The sequence below is a fragment of the Pangasianodon hypophthalmus genome, chromosome 16, assembly GCF_027358585.1.
Source record: "Pangasianodon hypophthalmus isolate fPanHyp1 chromosome 16, fPanHyp1.pri, whole genome shotgun sequence".
NCBI lineage: Eukaryota > Metazoa > Chordata > Actinopteri > Siluriformes > Pangasiidae > Pangasianodon > Pangasianodon hypophthalmus.
Window position 1 is genome coordinate 5,538,130 of NC_069725.1, and position 26,679 is coordinate 5,564,808.

The 26,679-nt window shown below is 40.3% G+C and overlaps 1 protein-coding gene across 1 annotated transcript; it reads left to right on the top strand.

Annotated features, from left to right (window-relative positions):
- Positions 1-9,702: 9,702 nt before the first annotated feature.
- On the top strand, positions 9,703-23,192 carry LOC113530862 (ephrin type-A receptor 2). The gene is made up of 3 exons (XM_026921225.3): positions 9,703-9,903; positions 11,562-11,629; positions 22,014-23,192. Exons 1-3 carry the CDS (start codon positions 9,822-9,824, stop codon positions 22,590-22,592), a joined length of 729 nt encoding a protein of 242 aa, XP_026777026.3. The 5' UTR covers positions 9,703-9,821; the 3' UTR covers positions 22,593-23,192.
- The last annotated feature ends 3,487 nt before the right edge of the window (positions 23,193-26,679 follow it).

Sequence of the window (26,679 nt, forward strand, 5' to 3'; positions counted from 1 at the left end):
AAGTAGATCATGCGTGCTCTAAAGGTAGCTAATAACCATAAACTAATTTGCATATTCACTTGTCAAGATAATTTGCATATCAAAAAATGTTACATGAAGAAAAAAGATTTTCTGAAGAATGATTACAATTTTAAATTTATTTTAAAAAAACTCATGTTTATATTTACATTTAAGGTTGTGGAACATTTGTGAGACAAGTTATTGTTTACGTTAGAAACAGTTGCTCCCTCACCAACCAATCTTTATTCTCTCTCTTTTAAAGTTAATGATACAAAAAAAAAACTGCAGCTTGTCATTTTACCATCTTATTCCTTGCATAATCTCAGAAATTATTGTTCGTTGCTATACAATGTCATCACTTAAAAGCAGTACTAAACTTAATTATTGCATGACAATTACATGTTTATGCAAATCTGACATGTTCTCTCTCCTAGCAAAAAAAAAAAAAAAAAAAACCTTAGTACCTAAAACACTAACGGCATCATTAAAAGAGTAAAATAACACAATGTATTAAATGTGCTTACAGCAATACATATCTTCCCCTGTTATGACCTTGGCAATTGATGCATATTTGATTAATAACCTTGAACTGCGAGAAAACACCTTTTAATAATGGACCATGACATAAAAATTTAATTATTCAGAACCAATTCAGAACTCAATTAAGACTGAATAGTTTCATAAACAGAGTTGATCTGAGTTTCAGGATTCAGACACTCATAATTTGAATCTGTTTGGTTTGTGGATGGATCCAGATCCTGGTGGTTTGACCTCTCTCTGGTACTCCGGGCTAAATCAGCCAGATCATCCCCATGATCAGAATGAGCCTAAAATAAGAGAAATGAATCCATGTTACTTTTTCAGTGTAGTGGTATTGCAGATTGTCCATCACTCCCACACACACAGCATTATAGACTGTACAACATTCCCTATACATTTACAGCATTCACTCTATGTTATGTGTTAGTGTGTCTCTTTCTGTGTATTCTTTCCGTATTTTTTGCTTGTTTGTGCTTCCTTTTCTGGCTTTCCCTATATGGCTGAATCAAACTGTCAATCTTTGTCATTGGGTTTACATATTATTTTGGCATATTTATACTTGAGTATGACTGAAATTGAATACTTTTACTTAATTATATTTCCAAAAAAATTTATTTAATTACATTAAAAAAAAAATACTTTTTGCCAGTGACAGTACATTATACATCAATTGACTGGCTCAGTTTAGCATCCAGGCATTTCAGCTTAGCATCCAATCAAGTTCATCAATGTAGAAAAAACTATCAAGAATCATGGCAGTTTGTCACACACACTTACTTACTTACTCGCTCACTTTGTTATTGACTTTGAGGTGTCTCCTGGATGAAGGTGTTGAACCTGGGCACAAAAATGGTATTCAGTTTCTCACAGCTGACAAACTCCTCATTGTTTATTAGGGATAAGCTGTATGTGTGTGTATACACATGTGTGTGTGAATATCTTCTTCTACTGACAGACCGGAATGGAAAAAGGGTTAAGTTGAAGTAAGAAATTATGTTCATGTAATGCTATGGGACAACCTCTTTTTTTCTTTCTCTTGAAGTTAAGCAGAAAAACCACAAGTTGTCATGTTGCTGAGAAACCAGAAAGGACCAGAAAGGGTTTTTCCCGTGTTGGAAAATTGACTGATAATTCTGCACAGACACCCAAAAACTCTTACATAAATATAAATATACTCTTATATATAATACTCTTACTACTTTCTTTCTTACTTATCTACAAGACTGCCTGAATTTCCCTTCGGGGATTAATAAAGTTTATCTTATCTTATCTTATCTTATTATCTGTTTCCATTTTCATTTAACAAAAAATGATACAGAATACATACAGTCAGCTCCAAAACTAATGTCTCCGGTACAATGAGTGTACTTTTACACACAGTAGATTCCTCTATAACATCTAGTTCAGTCAATCAATCAATAAAAATAAAATACTTGTTTTTACCACATACTATGTATGTATACTAGAGTAGTGTACTTTTGAGTACTTTTTTTCCTTATTGATTGATTCATTCATTCATGAATCAGGGGTTCCACTACACTCTGTACGCTACATATAATACAGAACAGAAAATAGTGCACTACATAGTGAATAGGCCATATAGTTTTCAGACACAGCTACTATCTCTGCTTCCCATTATGATGCAGACACTTGAACAGCGTCCTATACACACGCTCTAGCAGGTGGGGACGTGGTTTAGAACGAGTCTGTAGCACGTAGCATTGTGACGATAAGCTGTTTTCGCAGTATATTCATATGATTTCTTTTTCCTGAGCAGTGACTGTTCGAATGTGTATGTGGCTGTGAGCTGAACAAACGAGTTATTTGCTTTGAAAACTTACAGCTCCACACCAGTAATTGGATCATGAGAGGTACCAGCACAGTGATGTTCAACAACAGCTAAAAACACATACACATTTCAATATACCTGTTTGGCCTTTCATCAACATACACATGTTTTGAAGCCAGAGTGTGCAGAAAGACAGCATCTCTTCAGAAAGCCTCATAGAGAAATCCAAATTGTGAACTAATTGTGTAATCATGGATAAGTATCTATCAGAACTAATAGCAAACTGGCTTATATAGGTAAAAGGAATGTAACACTAAGCAGAAATGTAACACCCTGGAAAAAGTCAAGAGGTAGAAATGTCAGCATTTTTACCATATGTGTGTCACACATGCAGTGACAAGATTGAAATCCAGAATTTGTTGAGAATACCAATCAAACCAAAGGGCAATTCCAACTCATAGCCAAAACATCATGCAAAAGGTCAGGTGATCAGCAAACAGCGTAAACAGGGACAAAATTAGAAGCAGAATAAGTTTAAAAAAAAAAAAAAAAAAAACAGGAATACACGAACATTAAAAAAAAAGGCTTGAAATCAACACTAGACAAACAAAGAGCAAAACTTCGTATTTGAATGTCTATTTATAGATAGGCCATACAGGTCCCTGGGAAATATCATTACTATAGAAATGCTAACATTTTAGAACATGCACATTAATAAAAATTTTGATTTGCCAGCACTACTGTCAGAGATGTTATTATAGATAGTTAATCAACACTGTCTGACCAATCAGATTCATGAATTCAGCACTGCTGTGGTATGAGAGGTTTATATTGTGGTTAGACGGTAATTTCCAAAGAGAAATAAAATTTCCAGATGTTTCTATCCGGAAGTACTGAGTGCCATGTTGATATTCACTTAAACTTGTGTCTGTTGTTTCACATCATATTGGTGACTGCTGATATTATGAGGTATGTTAGGATTATTATCTCAAAGGGTGCTCCTTCTTCTTACGCTGGGGTTTATAGCTAAAAACAAATACATAGGCAGTTGATAGAAAATTATTATCTTTATTAAAATAAAGATTATTTTAATATCTTTATTAAAGATATCTTATCTTTATTAAAATAATTACAAACCACTCCCATTTTTAATATAACTACTAGAGATCTGGGGCATTACATATATCATCAAACTGTAACTCACTAATCAGTTCAATTCAGTTTTATTTGTATAATGCTTTTAGCAATGGACATTGTCACAAAGCAGCTCTACAGGTTACTAAAAATCTTTCATATATCAGTTTCATGTATCAGTTTAGCACAGTGCAATGTTTACAAGATGCTACAAATAAGTTATATGTGAAACTTTTTTCTCTGTGACTTGGCTGGTAGAGCATGATGAAATCAGATACTTCTTTAATATATCTTTAATATACCTCTTTAAGCTTTCTCTTGCATGATGAAAGAGATAATGCAACATTACCATGTCAACCTCCTTAGTAGGCTTGTGAGCACACAACCATTTTTTTTATCATTTATTCATATCAGACTGGTGTTCACAATAATCTTTCTTTATGTGTAAACTGTGACTTGATGGAGCTAAACATATTACTATCAGAGTGCATGTTCTATTTGTATGTCTTGTTGAGATGCAGCCACAGCACAGAAATCCCACTTGTCACCTAATGAAAATGTCACCTAATACAAGATGCAGACAGCTCCAGAATTACTGGCAAAAAATTATTGTGTGTAATGATTAACTTTGTGAAAATGATTAACATTTTCTACTCAAACACTCAAAAACTACAACTACTTTTCTATGTAACACACAGTCAGGGGTTCAGTGTGTTGAATTCAGACAACAGGAAGTGCTGAAGATTCAAACGTGTGATAAGATGTAACCAAACTGCCTGCTTGCACAATTGTATAATTCTGAGGAAGAATTCTGTTTTCTGTAATTTGTAGAATTCTGAGGAAACCCATATTAACATGCGGGAGAACATGCAAAAAAAAAAAAAAAAAACACACACACACACACACACACACACAGTAACTTGAGCTCGAACCAAAGACCCTTGACATGTGAGGCAGCAATGTCTAATATAAAATAGAAAATCTACACACCCCTGTTAAAATGGCAGGTTTTTGTGATGTAAAAAAATTAAACCAAGATCAATCATATCAGAACATTTTCCAGCCTCAATGTGAAATTACAACATATAAAAATTAAGTGTGAGAAAACAAAAAGTGGTTGATGCTCATCAGGCTGGAAAAGGTTACTAAACCATCTCTAAGGAGTTTGGACTACTCCAATCCACAGTCACACTGATTGTGTACAAATGGAGGAAATTCAAGACCACTGTTACCCTCCCCAGGAGTGGTTGATCAACAAAGATCACTCCAAGAGCAAGACTTTCAATAGTCCATGAGGTCACAAAGGAACACAGGGTAATTTCTAAGCAGCTAAAGGCCTCCCTCACATTGGCGAATGTTAATGTTCATGAGTCAACCATCAGGAGAACAGTGAACAACTATGGTGTGCATGGCAGGGTTACAAGGAGAAGGCCACTGCTCTCCAAAAAGAACATTGCTGCAGTTTGCTAACAATCATGTGGACAAGCCAGAAGGCTATTGGAAAAATGTTTTGTGGATGGATGAGACCAAAATAGAAATAGAAACCCAAAAATAAAAATATTCCTTTATTTTAGTTTTAGTTTTGTTCATTACAAAATTGATGATACAATTAAAACAGCTCCCACATTTGAACAAAGTCATCTAGAAATATTCACAGTCAGCCACACAATGTTCAGCTGAGACCTGCATGCTTTAGCTGAACTGTGCTTCTTCATATTCAATTCAATTCAATTTCATTTGTATAGCGCTTTTAACAATGGACATTGTCACAAAGCAGCTTTACAGAACTAAAAAGATTCAAATTAAATTAAACCAAAATAACATGTAAATATGTGAATTTATCCCTAATGAGCAAGCCAGAGGTGACGGGGGCAAGGAAAAAATCCCTGAGATGTTATGAGGAAGAAACCTCGAGAGGAATCAGACTCAAAAGGGAGTCCTCATCTGGTTGCTAATGGATAGTGCAATTACAAATAAATCCCTTCTATAACTGTGTACTATATGGACAAATAGTGCAATTGTGCAACCAGTAAATTCATCTCAGTTTTCACATGATGTCCGGTTTGTTAAAGCTATCCACTGTCCACTGATAGAGCCCTGAGTACAAAGCTGTTCACAGCAACCGCAGCCCCAAAGCCTCTAAACATCCAGCATCTAAACATCCCAGTTCACCATAAGACTCTATGCCTGTGAACCCTCCAGACCTGCTCCTTTACCTAAGAAAAAACTATTCACAAAAGGCCTGACTAAGCAAATATGTTATTAGCCTAGACTTAAACATTGAGACTATGTCTGAGCCCCGAACACTAACTGGAAGGCTGTTCCATAACTGTGGGGCTTTGTAAGAGAAAGCTCTACCCCCCTGCTGTAGCCTCGCTATTCAAGGTACCAACAAATAGCCTGCACCTTTTGATCGACGTTGGCATGGGGGATCATAAAAGACCAAAAGTTTCCTCAGGTACCGCGGCACGAGACCATTCAGTGCTTTACAGGTCCAGTATTTTATAATCAATACGAAATTTGATTGGGAGCCAATGCAGTGTGGATAAGATAGGGGTGATGTGGTCATATCTTCTGGTTCTAGTAAGGACTCTCACTGCTACATTCTGGACTAATTGGAGCTTGTTTATATTACAATAATCCAACCTAGAGGTGAAAAAAAAAGCATGAACAAATTTTTCTTCAAATGAAAAACTGGAGTCAGTAATCACATCAAGATCTTTTACTGCTGCACATGATGAAACAGAAAGGTCATCCATTTGTTATGTTATCAGAAAGCTTACTTCTAGCTGCATGTGGTCCTAGTACAAGTGACTGTCTTGTCAGAATTAAGTAAAAGAAAGTTAATAAGCATCCAGTGTCTAATGTCCTTTACACATTCCTCAACTTTATTAAGCTGGCGTCTGTCATCTGGCTTTGCTGAAACATACAACTGTTTGTCATCAGCATAACGGTGGAAGCTAATACCATGTTTATGAATAATTTTGCCCAGAGGTAGCATATATAAAGAAAAGAGCAGTTGGCCTAAAACAGAGCCTTGCGGAACACAAAACTTTATGTTAATATGCATAGAAAAGTCACCATTTACATCTACAAATTGATAACGATCAGTCAAATAAGACCTGAGCCAGGAGAGGGCTGTTCCCTTACCACCTACAACATGTTCTAGTCTATCGAGGAGAACAGCATGATCAATGGTATAAAAAGTTGCAGTAAGGTCAAGCAACACAAGCAAGAAGACACAATCCTGATCAGAGGCCAGCAGTAGGTCATTTACCACTTTAACCAGCACTGTTTCTGTGCTATGATGAGGCCTAAATCCTGACTGATACATTTCATGAATGTTATTCCTATGTAGGTATGAGCACAACTGCTGTGCTACAACTTTTTCTAGGATCTTGGAGATAAAGGGCAGATTTGATATTGGCCTATAGTTGGACAATTGACAGGGGTTGAGGTCTGTTTTTTTTTAATCAGGGGTTTGATAACTGCTAGTTTAAAAGATTTAGGTACATAGCCAGTGCTAAGGGAAGAACTGATTATTTTTAGAAGAGTTTTTTAGATTGTTTCTGGAATTATCTGTTTGAAGAAACATGTAGGTAAGGGATTTAGTATACAGGCTGATCATTTTGATGATGAAATTAGTGAAAATAGTTCGGTCTCTCGAAGGGGAGTAAAATATTCTAATCGTTGATATCAATATATTATTATCTACAGGGTTAGTTATAAAACTCTCTGGTTTTAAATGAATAGTCTGACGTTTGCCTGACGTTTTCAATTTTACCATTGAAAAAATTCATGAAGTCATCACTGCTATATAATGATTGTGTGCATGTTTCTGTTGTGGTCTTATTCCTAGGCAATCTTGCTACAGTATTAAACAAGAATCTAGGATTATTTTTGTTATCTTCAATTAGGGTGGAGAGATACATTGATCTAGCAGCGCTAAGAGCTTTTTTATAGCTCAGAAGGCTCTCTTTCCATGCTATCTGAAATACTACCAATTTAGTTTGACGCCATTTACGTTCTAATTTTCGAGTGGTCTGTATTAAGGTGTGCATGTGATCCTTATACCAGGGTGATAATTTTTTCTCTCTAATTATTTTTCTTTTAAGTGGAGCTACCTTATCTAGCATGTAGCAGAATGTTGATTCTAAGCATTCAGTTGCCTTGTCTTTAGAATCAGATAGTGATCCAATCATGATTGGTAACTCTGGGAGATTACTGATAAAACTCTGTGCAGTTGCAGACGTGAATGTACGTTTGATGTGGTAGTGTGGCAAGGTGCATATATTGTGATTAAGATCCAATTTAAATGAGATGAGATAATGATCTGAGATAGCTTCAGACTGCGGAAATGTGACTATACTTTCTATATTTAATTCAAATGTTAGTATTAAATCAAGAGTGTGACCACCACTATGAGTGGGTCCTATTACATTCTGATTAATCCATACGGAATGAAGAATGGACACAAAATCCAGTTTTGAATGTTTGCATACCTTTAGAACAAAATAAAGAGAATGAAGAAATTGTTAACAGTAATTTTAAAAAGTTATTCAGTGAGTTAGGTTTTGCATGTTTCTTTTTTATTGGGTAACAAAATGGCCAAATAGTATGCCTATGTTTGCCAACGCTAATTCTGCCTGACATACAGTCAGCTGACAAATTAAAGAAAAATAACATATCTTAGGAACACCTTGGTGTAGATTCTACAGCTCACTGGAACTCTAAAGGAGAAATGAACGCCATTCTTCTTCCAAAAGATATTCCTTCAACTGGTGTTTTGATGATGGTGGAGAGGTTGTACACGGCACTGTCTGATATATTGGTTCAAAATCTCCCACAGATGTTCTGCTGGGTTGAGATCTGGTGACTGTGATGGCCACAGCGTATGATTTACATTATCCTCATGCTCATCAAACCATTCACTCTCATGCCCTGAATTAACGTAGTGCAACCTTTTGCAACTTATATATATTTACTTATAACTTATATATATTCCATATGAAAATCATGGTGATGCAAAAGGTTTTGACTAGGAAAGATAGATAGATAGATAGATAGATAGATAGATAATGTTTGTGACCATTTGTAAAACAGAGGTTATATAGTTTTTTCTATTCAAAAATCATGGGGGATGCAAAAACATTTTCACTTAGATAGATAGATAGTTCTGAAGCCTAGTACTTGTTATAACTTGGTCAGAATTTGGTCAGAAGTTAAGGGTGCAAATTACAGGCTACACATAGGTTAATTTTTGACAGATTGTGGGCGGGGAACTCTCCCGGGGCCACACCCCACTACCATTAAAACGTTCTCAACAATCAGGGGGCGGAGTTTTAGAAGAAGTACAACCAACAAAATCACTGATATGTTCTGATTCCCTTTCAGCTCTTACCAGTTTGTTAAGTGGTATATCTATAACAAGACAAGATATGGTTTATGAAGTGATGCAGTGTTTATTTAGAATAAGACAATATGGGCTAGTAGTAAATTTCTTGTGGGTGCCATCTCACATAGGAAAGAGTTTGAAGAGGCAAACCATCTAGCTATACAGGCTTTGAAATATTTACAAATTGACGTTAAAGTAGCATTAAGTAAAGCAGAAGTAAAAGGTAAAATTGCAAATGAAATAAAGAAGATATGGCAAAAGGAGTGGGATAGTGGTATAAAAGGTAGACATTTATATTGCGTTCAAGAAAAGGTTGGATCAGAAAGAAGAAAGTTTGGGAACAGGCAAGAGGACGTATTAATTTCCAGAATGAGTATTGGGCATTGTTCTTTAAATCAATCTCTGTATAGAATCGGGCAGCATGAAACGGGAAACTGTGATAAGTGTGGTCAAGTAGAAACAATAGAACACATACTCATAGAATGTGAGGCATATGAACGAGAAAGATTACGATTAACGCAAGCATTAAGCTCTTTGGGAATAAATAATTTATCACTCCAGGTTCTGTTAGAAGATGGGCCAAAGAAATCAGTAACTTATCATGAATTATTCATTTATCTAAAAGAAACAGGATTGATTAATAGAATCTAGTTAATTATTTATTATTATTATTATTATTATTATTATTATTATTATTATTATTATTATTATTTTCTCTCTTTCCTTCACAACCATCATGCGCTCCACACTCCTTTCCAGTATTAGGCTGGAATGCACTTTTTAAGTTGGTTGCCAACCGTCATTAAAATCCAGAAGAAGAAGAAGCAGAAGAAGAAGGAGGAGGAGGCGGAGGAGGAGGGGGCGGAGTTTATGGCTGTCAGCGTGTCTCGATAAGCGCGCCTGTAGAGCGCCTGATAGAGCAGTCAGTTTCAGCGTGGAGTTCATCACAGCCTCCTGATTGCAATGGATTACAGACGGATGAAACTAATTTTATTTGTCAGTGTAATTATGAACAGCGTATTTATTTCTCTTCAAAGTAATGAAGGTAAGTTAACATTTTGGACTGGTTAAAAAAACCTTTTGCGTTAATATTGGATCACTCACATGGCTGGGAGTCACATTCAGCAAAACAAACAAACAAACAAACAAACAAAGTCTCGCGCTTGAACTGAGCTCGCTGTGAGCAGTAAAATATAAGACTGAAAAGTTTTATCCAGGGTTAGAATTCTGCAGCCTGTATGAGAAAGTTGTTTAAATGTGTTGTCATTGTATAAAAAGGAAATTACAGCAGACTATCAGTGTAAAGCAGCACGCGCACAAATCAAATAGTTATTATTATAATGTATCTTATAAAATCAGCCACAACATAAAGAAGCTGAGTAGGGCTGCACGATATTGAAAAAAACGCGATATGCGATAACTTGTTAAATAATGCGATATGCGGTACTATAATGCTATAATCAGTGTGTAAAATCAATTTAAATTATTTATATATTTAAAAACTGAAAATGACATAACCACCATAAATGTTTCATGTTCTTTAGAGGAAAAGAAAGCAATCTCTGCTGTCTGCATCGCCCTAAAACTTTGAATTGTTCGTAACTTTTTGAAGTATTAAAATCATTCCGTTATCGCAAACCCTTGCAATATGCATATCACGATATTTACATTTGCGATATTTCAATAATTCCGTTATATTGTGCAGCCCTAAAGCTGCGTTTATCTGTTGCTTAACAGTACCACACTCAAACCATCCAGGACAGCTTGAAACCTTTGGGTGACTTTTGGTGACCACTTGAACTTTACAGACCACATTTCAACAACTGCATGGTCCTGTAGGTTCATTCTGTATAACATCAAGAAAATCAGACCCTATCTCACTGATCAGGCCACACAGCTACTAGCCCAGGCTCTTGTTAGCTCAAAACTGGACTACTGCAACGCACTGCTCCTGGGCCTTCCAGCCAGCTCCATCAGACCCCTTCAGATGATTCAGAATGCAGCAGCATGCTTTGTTTCCAACCAGCCCAAAAGGACCCATGTTACTCTCCTCTTTGTCTCCCTCCACTGGCTTCCTGTAGCCCCCCGCATCAAATTCATGGCCTTGATGCTCATGTACAAGACCTTGTCTGGAACAGCACCCTCTACCTCAACCCTCTCCTCGAGGTTTATTTTCCCTCGCGCAACCCGTGATCAGTTAACGACCGACGCCTGGTAGTGCCTACTCAGCGAGGCATGAGGTCCCTTTCCAGAACCTTCAAAATGACTGTCCCTCAGTGGTGGAATGAACTTCCAACCTCAATCCGGACAGCAGAATCCGTCACTATCTTCAAATCATGGCTAAACCTCTTCCATGAACACTTAACTAACCCCTAACTTGTCCTCCAGTCCCCCCTTAAACAAAACAAACGAAAAAACAATGCACTTAGACTGGCTCTTACACCTCTACTCTGCGCACTTTGCTTCTCTAGAACTCAATTAACAGTCTCGTATGGTAGCACTATTTGTATTGTTCCCCACTTGATATAACGCTTTGCTTGTATTTCCTCATTTGTAAGTCGCTCTGGATAAAAGCGTCTGCTAAATGAATAAATGTAACAGTTAACTGCAATGCATTCCTTTAAAATTAAAATAGGTTTGTTATCTGCTTACTGATTTATCTGGATTTATTATAAAAGTTTCATTTCAATTTTATTCTTCCAGAGGTGCTGCTGGACATGATGGCATCTGGAGGAGAGTTGGGCTGGCTGATATGGCCTGATCAGAACGGGGTGAGTAACACAGATTTAATATGATCACAGCTTACACTGAGGCAAAAGACTACTGGATGTTTATTCGGATACAGTTTTATTCCTTCAGGGTTTCTTCAGGCTGTGTTAATCATTGGATTGTATGGGCTTGAGCTATAGCTCCTCTCCTTCTTAGACACGTCTATAAGAAAGCAGGCCTGCATCTTTACTTCTCCATACTGCCTGTGCTTTTAAAGCCCTGTGTTGGGTGTCGTTAAAATTTAGAGTTGGGCGCACATGTGTGCAAGTGTATTAAGTGTATTTAATACAAGTGTATTTAAGTATACTTGTAAAAAGTGTACTTAGTATAAAAAGTACACACTTTTAGCATTAACACTTACAGTAATACATACTTTAATGTATACAAAATGTATTATTTTGGAACAACTTATGAAATCTTAAGTGTATTTAAATTGTAATTAAGTTATATTTAAATATGTCTTAAATCCATTTAGTTGTACTTTAGAGTGCTGTTTTTTCATACAACTGAAGTAGAGTTACGTATGCAATTTTTAGACATAATTGCATTACACTTGAAGTGTATTATAAATATACTACTTTAATTAGGATATACTGCAACTAAAATGCACTTAAGTGCATTTTAAATTATATTTCAGTATCACTAAATATATTTAATAAATAATAAAAAATGCATTTACATGTACTTTCATAAAATGCATGTTTAAGTATGCATTAAACAGGAATAACATTTAAATTGCATTTAAATTATACTTAAGTAATGTCCAAGTGTGCTTTTCTGGAACAACTTAAGTTGTAATTAAGTTCACTTAAGCATGCATTACTGAGACCCAAATTCTACTACACTTGAAATATATATTTTTAAATATGTACACTCTTGGGTGTAATGATAAATATATTTGATACACTAACTTGCTACTAAATTTGAGCTATATTGCAACTAAAATGCACTGAAATACAGTGCATTTTAGTGCAAATGTGTAACTAAAAATAGCACCTAAACACATATAGCTATGCTTTGTAAAAAAAAATAAGAAGTTAGAAGCTGAATGAATGTCACAAGTTTATTTAAATGAATTCACTCAACCTGAGTCATTGAACAAAGTAACTATACTTGTGCCAACACCAGAGAAGTAAAAGCAAGAGATTCTAAAGAACAAATATAACTCTTGTTAAAACTCCACTCTGTTATCTCCTTTTTCAGTCAGCCCATCTGTCTGTTATCTCTTTTATCATTTATCCTGTTTGTCTGTCATGCTATTTATTGGTCATTTAGCTCCATCTATCAGTCTGTTATTCCTGTCTGTTATCCTCTGTCCATCTGTTATTCCCCCTGTCTGTTATCCTGTCTGTCTGTCAGTTCAGTTTTGTATTCAGTTAGTCACTAGGTCCCTTCTGTCTGTCAACTGGTTTTTGTCATCAGCAATAATCTTTTGGAAACTTTGATCACCTTCTTGACCTCTCTTTGAATAGCTCTCATTGTTGCACTTTCTTCTGAGGATAGCCCTGATATCTGATGGAGAGGTCTCAGGAAACTGTGCTAGTATAGTATCTGCAAATGGCAAAAAAAGAATGGTTTGTTACTTTAGAATTGAATAGCAATTCATCTAATACACCATAAGGACCTAAATGTCAGTTAGGGGAGTGAAGTTTTATTACAGGCGAAGTTAAATGTTAACATTACCAAAGTCTATTCTTATTGTTATCTAATATTAGATTATCTTATGAAGTAATATACAGTGTATACATGTCAAAATTCAGTTTGGTTTCCTGTAGGACTAGTGGGTAGGCTGCAGCGCTCACACCGTGTTGAAAGAGGAACAGCAGTTGAAAGAGGAACACCAACAACATGTCAAAAATCAGTTTAAATTCATCTTTAATAAACAAAATATGGAACCGATTGTTATATTATCAAATATTAGCATGTTTTCCGTTTGCATTAATATCTGCCAATGAGTGCATTGACTTTTGTGGGGTCCATTCTTGCTTTTTTTTTTTTCCTGGTGAGGTTTGAGGTGGCCAGGGTCTCACATCCAAAAAGCACAACTGTCAACTCTTGTGGGGAAAAAAAGACATTTTCGTGTTGGTCCCCTTTTGCTGCCAAAACAGCCCTGACCCATCGAGGCATGGACTCCACTAGATCCCTGAAGGTGTGCTGTGGTATCTGGCACAAAGATGTTAACAGCAGATCCTTTAATCCTCCCTGAAGGTGTGCTGTGGTATCTGACACAAAGATGTTAACAGCAGATCCTTTAAGTCCTGTAAGTTGCGAGGTGGGGCCTCCATGGATCGGACATGATGGAGAGCACACCCCACAGATGTTCAATTGGATTGAGATCTGGGGAATTTGGAGGCCAAGTCAACACCTTGAACTCTTTGTCATGTTCCTCGAACCATTCATGAACAATTTTTACAGTGTGGCAGGGCGCATTATCCTGCCGAAAGAGATCACTTCCATTAGGGAATACCGTTGCCATGGAGGGGTGTACCTGGTCTGCGACAATGTTTAGGTAGGTGGTATGTGTCAAAATAGCAACCACATGAATGAAGGCACTTTTGGCAGTGGACAGAGGTCAGCATGGGCACTCTGACAGGTCTGTGGCTACACAGCCTCATACGCAGCAAGCTGCGATGCACTGTGTGTTCTGACACCTTTCCATCATAGCCAGCTTTAACCTTTCAGCAGTTTGTGCTACAGTACCTCTTCTGTGGGATCAGACCAGACGGATTAGCCTTCACTCCCCACGTGCATCAGTGAGCCTTGGGCGCCCATGACCCTGTCACTAGTTCACCAGTTGTCCTTCCTTGGACCACTTTTGGTAGGTGCTAACGACTGCATACCGGGAACACCCCACAAGGCCTGCCGTTTTAAAGATGCTCTGACCCAGTCATCTAGCCATCACAAACTAGCCGTTGTCAAAGTCTCTCTAATCCTTATGCTTGCCCATTTTTCCTGTTTCGAACACATCAACTTCGAGAACCTACTGGTCACTTGCTGCCTAATATGTCTCAACCCTTGACAGGTGCTATTGTAACGAGATAATCAATATTATTCACTTCACCTGACAGCGGCTGATCGGTGTATAATGTCAAGATGTTTTATAATTTTTTTGTCAGCAGATTATCTTGCAAACCTATAATCTACCCTCACTGAACCCTTTATTAGTAACACTATACTAATACTGGATAGGACCTCCCTTTGCTCTCAAAACAGCCTCAATTCTTCATGGCATGGATTCCACAAAATTTTGGAAACATTCGTTTGAGATTCTGATCCATGTTGACATGATTGCATCACACAATTCCTGCAGATTTTTCAGGTGCACATTCATGTTGTGAATCTCCCGTTCCAGCACATCCCAAAGGTGTTCTATTGGATTCAGATCCGGTGACTGGGAAGGCCACTGAAGAACACTGAACTCATTGTCATGTTCATGAAACCAGTTTGAGATGACTTTTGCTTTGTGACATGGTGCAGTATCATGCTGGAAGTAGCCATTAGAAGATGGGTAAATTGTGGCCATGAAGGGATGCACATGGTCAGCAACAATACTCAAATAACTGTGGCATTCAGGCGATGATTGATTGGTATTAATGGGCTCAAAGTGTGCCAAGAAAACATTCCCCACACCATTACACCCCGTCCACCAGCCTGGACTGTTGACACAAGGCAGGATGGGTCCATGGATTCATGCTGTTGGTGCCAGATTCTGACCCTACCTTACAACCCTACCTAGCAGAAATCGAGATTCATCAGACCAGGCTACGATTTGGTGAGCCTGTGCCCAATGCAGCCTCAGTTTTCTGTTCTCGGCTAAGATCACATTTTCCCCCCATTCTGATGGATGATGTCAAAATTACCCGAAGCTGCTGGCCTGTATGATTACCCGAAGCTGCTGGCCTGTATGCCTTTATGATTTTATGCATTGCACTGCTGCCACACGATTGGCTGATCAGATAATCTGAACTAGCTTAATATTCACAGTGACTCCTTTTAACGCAATCTTTAGGCATCATCTTCATTTTTCTGCCCTTCTATCCAGTTTGAGTTCCCTGAGATACTACACTCATACTGTGTCGCTAGATGCTATGGGGAAAACTCCTTTTTCTCCGATGACTGAAGCCTTTACAATCACGCAGTGAAACTGCACGGCCATTGGTTCATGCAGTGCAATAAAGTGAACCAATGGCTCGGCAGCGGAACTGCACGCGTCTATGGCAAGGAAGCCCGCCAGAATGGGCGGAGCCATCTGGCTATATAAGCAGGCATTGCGCAATAGGATCTCAGATCAATTCTCCTTCAGTGACGAAGAGCATCTCTACGCTGAGCTACTCGCCGGCGCCGTCCCGCTGTTCTCGCCGAGCTTCGAGCCGCCGTTCAGCGTCCGGCGCCGATACCAGCTCGTCCCCTGCCGCCATCCGGCGAGCTAAAAAAGAGCGAAAGAGCTAAAAGAGCCTTTTTTCTCTAAAAGACCTTTTTCCTCTAAAAGAGCAAGCGGCGTTGATATAATGCCGCGCTGTCGTTGCAGCTCGTGCAGCTCCGCCCTGCACGCTGACGACGGCCACTCAGAGTGCGTTTCCTGCCTGGGCCGTCCCCATGCGGAAGCCGCTCTGACGGAGATGGAATGCTTGCATTGTGTGAACATGAGTCTCTCCTCTCTGTGCGCTCGGATCGCTTTCTTTTCAGAAAGTGATGCCGCTTCTCGCGCCCCCCCGTTTTCTTCCTCCCAGGGACCTGCGAGGAAAAAACAGCGGGGTAGAGAAGCGTGGCGCCCGGCCACGAACGAGCTCACGCCAGCTCAGACCCTGCGTGCCTCGCTCTCGCCGTGCAGAGAGGATTCTCCCGTCTTCTTTGAGCGCCCGGATCAGCGTCTCTCGGCTGATGCGAGCGACATGGTTTCATTTGGGGCGATAGAGGACGAGCCGCTAGATGACAGCATGTCTTTAGCGGCGTCAGACGCATGTCCGTTTCATCCGTGTTCTCCACGGTCGACGGCGCGGACGAAAAGGGCTATGAGAGGGTACCTCTGCTGGATGAGTCAGTGGCCGGTCACCTCTGCCCGCCCACTGCCATCGGTCAGCGAAGGTCGCGCACCCCTCAAAACTATGCAGAACAACGTCTGCCCTTGCTGGACGAGCCTACTCTTCCGCTGGGCAGGCAGCCTCAGCTCTGCAGTCAATGGCCGTGCTCCAGGTTTTTCAGGCGAAACTCCTCCAAGTTATGGACGAGCCGGGGCCCGATCCTGCGGCCTTCAAGGAGCTGCGCAGTGTTCCTTTCCTCCCAAGGACAAAGTTCCTTTCCTCAATTCTCCAGTTTCTCCCACGGGGCTGTTCAGACCCGCCGTTGAAGGGTTTGCTGAGCGCTTTACTGCTGCTCAGAAGTCGTCCCAGGCACTGCGACACTTCTTGCCAAAGCGTTCAAGCTCTGCGAGTGCCACCAATCGCCCTAAACCCGCCCCAACGCAGCAGCCGGCTAGATCTGCGCCTGCGCCTGCTCAGCCTACTCAACAGCCTGAGCTTCCGCAGCGCTTCCGCTTGGCCAGACGACACTCATTTTTGAGACGCCAAGGACCCCAGCCCAAGTTGACGCTGAATCCTGCGCCTCGGGCGTCGTCCTGATTTACTGGACAGGAAGAGGAGGGGGCAAAGTCTCGCTGTCGCCGGACCACCCCGAAACGATCTCTGTTATGCCCCCAAGCACCCCGTTCTGTTCCGGGTGCCAGTGGCGATGTGTTTGTAAATGCTGTTGTGGATACTGGGCCCGTTCTGAAAGCGCCCACACAAGCAGCCGCTGTTATAGCAAGAACAATAAAACACAAACATTTTCAGACAGAGAGCTTACTTCCTCTTCCACTTACAACGAGTGTCAGATCTCCTCACGGCGATCTGCCACTCGAACCAATCCAACCCCTCGCCACACGGGCAGAGGCCTGGCAGGCCATCCCCGGAGTGTCAGATTGGGTTTTGGGGATTATAAAGCAAGGTTATTCACTCCAGTTCACTCGAAGACCCCCGCGATTCAGCGGTGCGGTTCCCACCTTAGTGCAGAGCAAGGACGCTCATATCCTACGCTCCGAGGTGATGGCCCTACTGGCGAAGAGTGCCGTAGAAACGGTCCTGCGAGAGCAGAGCGAGTCAGGATTCTACAGCCGCTATTTCCTCGTCCCCAAAAAGGGTGGCGGCCTTCGGCCAATCCTTAATCTCAGACACCTGAACCGCGCGCTCATGAAGCAGCCGTTCAGGATGACTACTTTGAATCAGATCCTCTCACAAATACGCCCAGGGGACTGGTTCTTTTCTCTGGATCTGAAAGACGCATACTTTCACATCCAGATAGCCCCCCAACACAGACGGTTCTTGAGATTCGCCTTCGAGGGAGTGGCTCTCTCCCCTCTGAGACAGAAAGGAATCTGCATTCTGAATTACCTCGATGACTGCCTCCTCTTAGCCCAGTCAGAGGCTGAGCTAGTGTCTCACAGATCCCTCCTCCTCAGCCACTTGGAGTGCCTAGGACTCAGGGTCAACTTTGCCAAGAGCTCGCTGTCCTCCAGCCAACGAACTTCATTCCTGCGGGCAGTTTTCGACTCAGCCCGCATGAGGGCAGCACTCGCTCCAGAACGTGCGCTAGCTATTCAGCAGCTCGCGGCTTCCTTCAAAATTGGAGCCATTTGCCCTCTCAAAACGTTTCAAAGGATGCTAGGCCTCATGGCCTCTGCACCACCAGTACTACGGTTGGGCCTGCTTCGTATGAGACCCCTCCAGTACTGGCTGAAACCACAAGTGCCGCCCAGTGCGTGGCGTCACGGTTGCCTTCGTATCAGGGTGACCCAGGCCTGCGTTGCGGCTCTGACCCCCTGGAAGGACCCCCAATGGTTTGAACAGGGCGTAACCATGGGCATTGTTCACAAGAGGAAGGTTGTCTCGACGGACGCTTCCAACACGGGTTGGGGAGCTCTGTGCGAGGGCAAACCGGCCTTTGGCTCATGGTCGGTCACGGAAGATCGGCTACACATCAACTGCCTCGAGATGATGGCAGTATGTCGAGCTCTTCAGACCTTTTTGCCAGACCTGAAGGGGCACCATGTGCTAGTCCGCTTGGACAGCATGACAGTGGTCGCCTATATAAATCGCCAAGGCGTGCTCTCCTCGAAACACCTTTTCGAGATGGTAAAGCGCCTCTTGGAATGGGCACATCTCAATCTGCGGTCGTTGAGGGCAGCACATGTCCCTGGCGTGCTGAACCAAGGAGCAGACATGCCATCTCGGAGCAACGTCCCCTCAGAGGAGTGGATGCTCCACCTGCAGACGGTTCAGAAAATTTGGGAGGTCTTTGGCAGGGCAGAGGTCGACCTCTTCGCTTCAAAAGACAACTCTCATTGCCCAATATATTTTTCAAAGAGCGAGGATGCAGTGGCCCACAATTGGCCCAACCTTCTCCTGTATGCTTTCCCCCCGATTGCTCTGATCCCTCCGGTAATCAGACAAATCAGGGACCAGGCGTATTCCTAGTGCATTCTTGGCCCTTTCTAAAAGGTGCTGAGACAACATGGGATTAATTGGGAACGATTATCCTAGGCTGGGCTGACCTCAGTGAGCTCAGCCCTCCTGCCTCCTGTGGGTTTCACCCATCTTAACTGGTCCCTCTGAGTCTTATTGCTCAAGGCCAGTTCATGCCAATCGTTCCACTTTCATGGCACGGCGTGATTGTATTGGTTCCCCACAGCATCTAGCATCTAGCAGTATGAGTGTAGTATCGAAAGGGAACGTACTCGGTTACTAAGGTAACCTCGGTTCACTGAGATACAGGAATATGCCCGCTTATATAGCCAGATGGCTCCTCCCATTCTGGCGGGCTTCCTTGCCATAGGCGCGTGCAGTTCCGCTGTCTAGCAACGCAGTACTCGTTCCCGTATCTCAGGGAACCGAGGTTACGTTAGTAACCGAGTACGTTCTTTAATATTGAGTAATTTGGATTCAAACTTTGAGCGCAAAGCTTTGAACCAAAAAGTGCCAAAAAAAGGCATATGCATTTTTTTTCATTCCATTAGAATTATTCAGGTAAAGGGAGGCAGAAAATTATTACGTTTAATAGTCATGTTCATTTTATTTGTTTTAATGATGCTGAAATGAAGGTACAAGGCATACCTGTTGGATGATGACCCTGTACCAAGATCAAGTAAAGTGATGTGGATGCTATACTGATTATACTGTATGTACTTATAATAAATCAGTAAGAAATATCACTTTGGTATCAGTTATTTTTAATCACAATTCAAAGTACAATTTAAACTGCAGAACATACATGTAAAACTTTTTGTACACTAAACATATTTATAAGTACACAGTTAATTTTAAACAGTTAAGTATGTCACGTTTAAATGGTTAAGTGTACCTATAACTATATTAAAAACAACATTATTAATAATAAACTAAATATACAGATATACCGTCCCCTCCAAAAGTATTGGAACGGCAAGGCCAATTGTATTGTTTTCACTATACACAGAAGACATTTGGATTTGAGATCAAAAGATGAATATGAGACTGTAACACTTCCCAGTTCGGGTAGGGAATGAGGAGACAAAAGGCAGTCTTGAAGCTACTCGCAAGGATGCTTTATTCACAAAATTCTCACTTGCGCTTTTCAGCGGCTTTAATTCACACGCACACACACAGCTCTGTGCAGCTTGGCTCTCTCTTGAGGCGCTCGTCTCTCTCCTCTTTATCCTTGCCACAGCTCACTGCAACCCTCGTTAGTAAAATTCCTCTCAGGTGTACCACCCTAACCACTCACCTTCTCCGGCTCCGCCCTCAGCCCCAAACCGGCGCTTGACCATGCCCCCGCTTCCACAGAGATGATAAATCAGAATTTCAGCTTTCATTTCCTCATATCGACAGCTAGACATGTTAAACAACTTAAAACATGGCACCTTTTGTTTGAACGTACCCATTTTTTCAAGTGATTGACAATGTGCCCTGTTAGATTGATTGTTTAAAGAATTAATAGCTCTGAATGTCTACTCTTGGTTTGAGCCCTAGGTTTCCCCTGTTAAGACTGTGTTTGTTGTTAAAAATGATAAACCAACATGAAGACCAGAGATCTGTCTATGGGAGAAAAGCAAGCCATTTTGAAGCTGAGAAAAGAGGAAAAATCGATCAGAGCCATTGCACAAGAATTGGGCATAGCCAGTACAACAATTTGGAATGTCCTGAAAAAGAAAGAAACCACTAGTGTACTAACAACTGGACATGGAACAGGTCGGCCAAGGAAAACAACAAGAGATGATGACAGAAACATTGTAAGAGCTGTGAAGAAAAACCCCAAAACAACAGTCAGAGACATCACCAACAACCTTCACAGGGCAGGGGTGAAGGTATTACAATCCACTGTTCAAAGAAGACTTCAAGTGAAGAAACACAAAAGAAAAATGCAACAGTTTGGTGATGTCAGTGGGTCACCGGCTTGATGCAGTTATTGCAGGCAAGGGATATGCAACAAAATATTAAGTGCTATTTACTTTAATTTACTTTAAGACTATCTGTTCCATTACATTTCTCACCTAAAAATTGGGTGGTCTAATACTTTTGGAGTACTTTTAAGTATTATTTAAAATCTACATTATACACTACAGTTTACATGACAACAAAGCACACCATATTGTCTAAATAAATATAAAATAAATTTATTCTTAAATGAAATTGATGTGACAGTTACATATACATTCATTTAAGAGTGCGTGAAGAAATACATTCACTGAAGCATACTTTCTAAGTTGTATTAAAGCATACTTAAAAGGCATTTCTTTAAAATATAATTTTTCAATCATATACTTAGTTGTATTGGCAATTAAATATATTTTTGTTCAAGTATGCTTCAGTGTGTGAAGAAATGCATTTATTCAACTGTGTTTCCTTACCGCATACTAAAGCATAACTTAAAAGCTATGGTTTTAAAAATATACTTTTTAAATTTTTATAATATAAATGTATTATAAAAATATACATTTTAATAATACACTTAATTTGAAATGATGATAAAATATAATGTTGTTTAAGCATGTTTTAATATGTTTATAAATGCACTTATTACGATGTATTCCGTTACAGCATACTAAAGTGGAATTTAAAATGTCTTGCTTTATTTTTTTTATTTTGTATATACTTTTTATATAATACACTTAATCTGAAATGACAATATATTACTTTAAAATATACTTTTTGAAAATGTGTATTTTCATAAAGTACATGAAATGAAAAATGTACTTTTAGTACTCTTTGCGAACTTGTTGAGGCCATTTTGTGTTATTTTTGCAACTCATCCATTACTCCTCTGCAGTCTTGGTTTTGAACGTTCCTTAGTTGAATCTTCTCTTTTTTCTGGTTGCAGTGGGAGTTGGTCCAGCGGATTGTTAATGGTAGCTTGCTCTATTGCTACGTGGTTTGCAATGTGGAAGCACGAGAGCAGGACAACTGGCTGCGCACCACCTTCATCCAGCGCCACCCCACCGCCAGACAGGTGTTTGTGAAGATCCACTTTGTTGTGCGTGACTGCAGTTCTTTCAATGCAGACTCGCTTGCCTGCAAAGAAACCTTCAAACTGTACATTTCTGAAGCTGATGCTGACATTGGCACCAGCTTCCGTAGGGTCCTGTTCCGCAAGGTTGCAACCATTGCACCCGATGAAACCTCTGCCAGAGATATGAGGATCAACATAGAGACAAAGGTGCTGGAGAATCTCTCCCGTAAGGGATTTTACTTGGCTTTCCAGGACACTGGTGCTTGTGTAGCTATCTACTCTGTAAGGGTTTACTATAAAACATGTCCCACCACAGTGAAGAGCTTGGCAACGTTCCCTGAAACAGTGACGATGGCAGGGGGCGAGAACCACACACCTCGGGAGGTGACTGAGGCTTTTGTGGAAAATGCTGAGAGTGAGGACCAACCACGCATTTACTGCATAGGCTAGTGTCTATGCAGCCCGGGATATGAAACTGTGGACAGCACATGCCAAGCTAAGACCTTTGGTCTGAGGAATAGAATTTCTACCCCACTGCCAGCAGTGAAGTCTGATTTTCATTTGAGCAATGGTTTTGCTTAGGGATATAAATTAAAGCGAGTACAACATGATTTTTGGCATTTGCATTTATTAAAGTGTTGTGTGTTCTAGACAGCAGGGAGATTTTCTATTGTTGTACAATACATACTGCCTTACAAGTAAAATGGCTGGAATTCCTTCTCAAGCAGTCCCCGCTTCAGCTTTGACTATAACCAAAATGTGAAAACTATTTCCATTTTGGTGCTATAGCATGTGCTTTTCCCCCCATAAAATATTTTTTTTTTGGTAAATCTAATGTTAAAGACAAAACCACATATTGCAACAGCACAACAGACAATAAAACATGCCTTTCTAAGCCATACATCATTGATTATTTCAAGACCGTTTTCTTTTATGAATATCCCCCACTTGTTTTTTATATATAAAAAATAAAAATGGCTGTAATTCCTTAACAGTTAATGCAATGTTTTTGTTAAACACAGTGAATTAAAGCTGACAGTCTACACTTCATTTGGATCTTGATTGCTTCATTTCAAATCCATTGTGGTGTACAGAGGCGAAATTATGAAAATTGTTTCACTGTCTAAATACTTATTGACCTGACTGTATCTTTTTCCACAGCACAGCTGAACTCTCGAATCTGTATTATATCAGTGCAGTCTTTTTCTTTCACTTTACAAATATGTTTACAGGTTATATGTATAGAGGTTATAATGACAATTCCTCCTGAGTAACCAATCACATCTGAGCAGTCTACTGGACCTGTCAATCAAAAGAAAATCTCGCTCATGTATGTAACCTCACTGAACTTTCGATATTCTCACAATCCAGGATAAATAACTTCACATGCAGTTACTAAGGAAGAATATCTGACCTGAGATAAGGTAGAGGATGAAGGCGAGGAGGATCTTCATCCTGGAATGAAATTCAGCCCGACTTCAGTTCTACTTCTTCACTTCTGACTCCTTTCTGCTCTGTCTATCCCACTGAGGAAAGTTGTACTGATCATTTCTTCTGCGTTGTGGTCTGATGTCTTTCTGCTTTTATAATTTTGTCTTGTTAAGTCATTTCCTCTTTAGTCGTGATGCTATCTTCATCAGCGAAAAAGTTCTTAGTGACCCACTGTTCGTGTCATTGAATTATGTGATGGTGGTGAAATCTGTCTTTTTCTTTTCTATATTTGTTTTAGGGAAATGTATCGAAAATGTTAGAGAATCTCATTATAAATTAGCATTAATTCATTCATCTTCTGTAAACAATATATCCTGGTCAGGGGCATGGGGGATCTGGAGCCTATGCTGGGACCACTGGGTGTGAGGTGGGAATACATTATTTACATTGTCACTTTGACAAAATAACAAGGTTTGGTATATTTGCCTCCGTCTTGTGGTTATGATTTGTCTGTTGACAATTTTCAGGCAATCAGTAAATCTGACCTACACCTTGGGATTCCCTATATAAATGTCTCCAGTTCTGGGTAGGTCAGACCTAACAGCATTACCATCTTTCCAGTACTTTCTGGGATACCAGCTGTTTATTTACTATGGAGATTGCAGCAGCTGAGTGAGTAGTTTAGGATTGCATCCATTTCATCCACCTACAAACACACGCATATATCATGTGTATAAATTAAAGTTGTTGGTCCTCTTTCAGCTGCTCCCAATAGGGGTCACCACAGCGGATCATTGGTCCATGTATTTGATTTGGCACAGTTTTTAACACCAGATGCCCTTCCTGAAGCAATCCTCCCCAATTTTATCTGGGTTTGAGACTGGCACTGAGAGAGCGCTGTTGCACACAGCTCCTGTGGCAGGGGTTTGTTCCCTGGCCGGGAATCGAACCTGGGCCACAGTGGTGAGAGCGCTGTGGCCTAACCACTAGTCCTCCAGGAACCCATGTGTGTAAATGAAAGTGATATGTATATAAAGATTGAACAGGGGAGTGATATATGTAATTGTGGATATGTGTAAATGAGGGATTAGTGGGTGGGGTTTCATTTCCACATGGCCAAAGTTAATTCATGATTTCAATGTCAAAAATGTTTGAGAATCAGATATGAAACACTTGATATATTGCTTGAATATACGCTCATTCCTAAATTGGACATCTAAAAATAACATCAATAATAATAATAATGTGTGTGGGGGGGTGCTCACCCTGGCACGAAGAAGCTCAGGATCTACGATCATGTTTATGATGACATAGTTGTTCGACCTCCACAAGCATCCAGGTGATCTTGTGAAGATTTGGGAGCCGGGGCCTGCCTCAGGCTCGCAGTCCTCACAGAGCTTAAAGCGTTCAATAAACCTGTAACACAACAGAGACACTGCTCTTAGAGTCTTTATCTAAACACTGCTGTTAGTCTTTATGCCTATGCCAGCAAAAAGACAACTTGATGTTGACTGAAATACCCTCATATTGCCAAGCAGAACCTTTGTTTCAACAATATAAGGATTTTAATAAACATCAAATTTAATTAGCTAAACACAAAAGAATCCTGACGTTTGATCCCAGGCTGGTAAAACGTAGTAATTTAGTAGTTTGCCACTGAACCTCTCCATCGCTCTATCTGCTGCCTCTGCAGACTCAAATTGTACCCTTTTGACCCCTTTCCATTGCCTACAACCTTCAAGAGAGACACACCATGTCAACACACAGAATTTATGTCAGAGCTAATACAGGACTTTATTATTTTTAAAAAAGTATGCTAATCATGCTGCACAGATTCTATTCAGATCCAAATAGTTCAAAGCCCGAATCTTGCATGACAGGACCTTCCCAAAGATGGAGAAGGTGTCAAAAAAGGGCCATACTGTAAATCAGTTTTTGATGAACAGGTTTCCCTCTACGGTGTTCGTCAGAGATCAATTCCTCTGAGGCCAATTGGACACTGAGCATTTCCAATGCTCGCTCAGCTGAGGGAATGGAAATAAATTACAGTTCATTCATTTCAATAAAAAATGCCAGGTGTCTATTACACCATGTATTGTATATACAGTCAGAGTCAGAATTATTCGCACCCTTGGTAAAAATGAGTAAGAAAGGTTATGAAAAAATGTCTTAGTGGTTAATTAGCTCAATCTCACAGAAAAAGCCTGGGAGAGAAATCAATCCAATAACTGAAGTATGTATTCCAAGAAAATAAATAACTCTTATAAAAAATCTTTTTAAACAAAACCGCATGTCATATAAGGCACATGACCTTATCCATGTAATAAAGCAGTAAAATAATACATAAACTACATGTGTAGCCTTAAATAGGCTGTGAACTGGTATAAAAATGCAGAAGTAGTCTACGGAACAGCATTTTCCTGTGTTTTGTATGGTTTGTATTACCGTTGGCTCAATGCTGGAAGGTGATGTAAGCCTAGCCGAGTGAGGAAACGGTCTTCCTGTCCTGTCCTGTCTCAGTGGTGGAGAACAGCATAACACCAACTGGACTGCCAATCACTGCTAATTGCTGCTTGTCGCTGCTAATCACTGTGTCGTTGGTTTACAATGGTCTGAAGAGATTTCTCTTTTGCAAGTACAGATATTTGGACAGAATGTGACGCAATGCTAGGAGCTTTGTCCTTTGTCCTTCGCATGTGTCCTTGTTGCATCACCACATCCTGTACCTGTATATCCTGTAACCAAAGTTACAAGTTTGAAGTCACAAGAAGTTTCAAATTTCATTTTTTGACATGACGTCCGGCTTGTTGAACTTATCCACCGTCCACTGATGGAGACCTGAGTTCAAAACTGTTCGTGGCAACCACAGCTCCAAAGCCACCACAGAACAAGTCCCCATATGAGATCCCTAAGCCATCTCCACGGCCCGCAAGTGGCACCATCCCCAGCAATCCCAATGATCTTCAGGCTGTCTATGTGGGGCCACCCCCAGCAGCAGCAAGCGATCTCAACTGATGAGAACTCCAACCGAAGTAGGGCATCAGGATGTATCAGGCAGGTCCGGAGAGCAGAAGGGGTCAGGATGACTGGTATCTCAGGAGTAGCA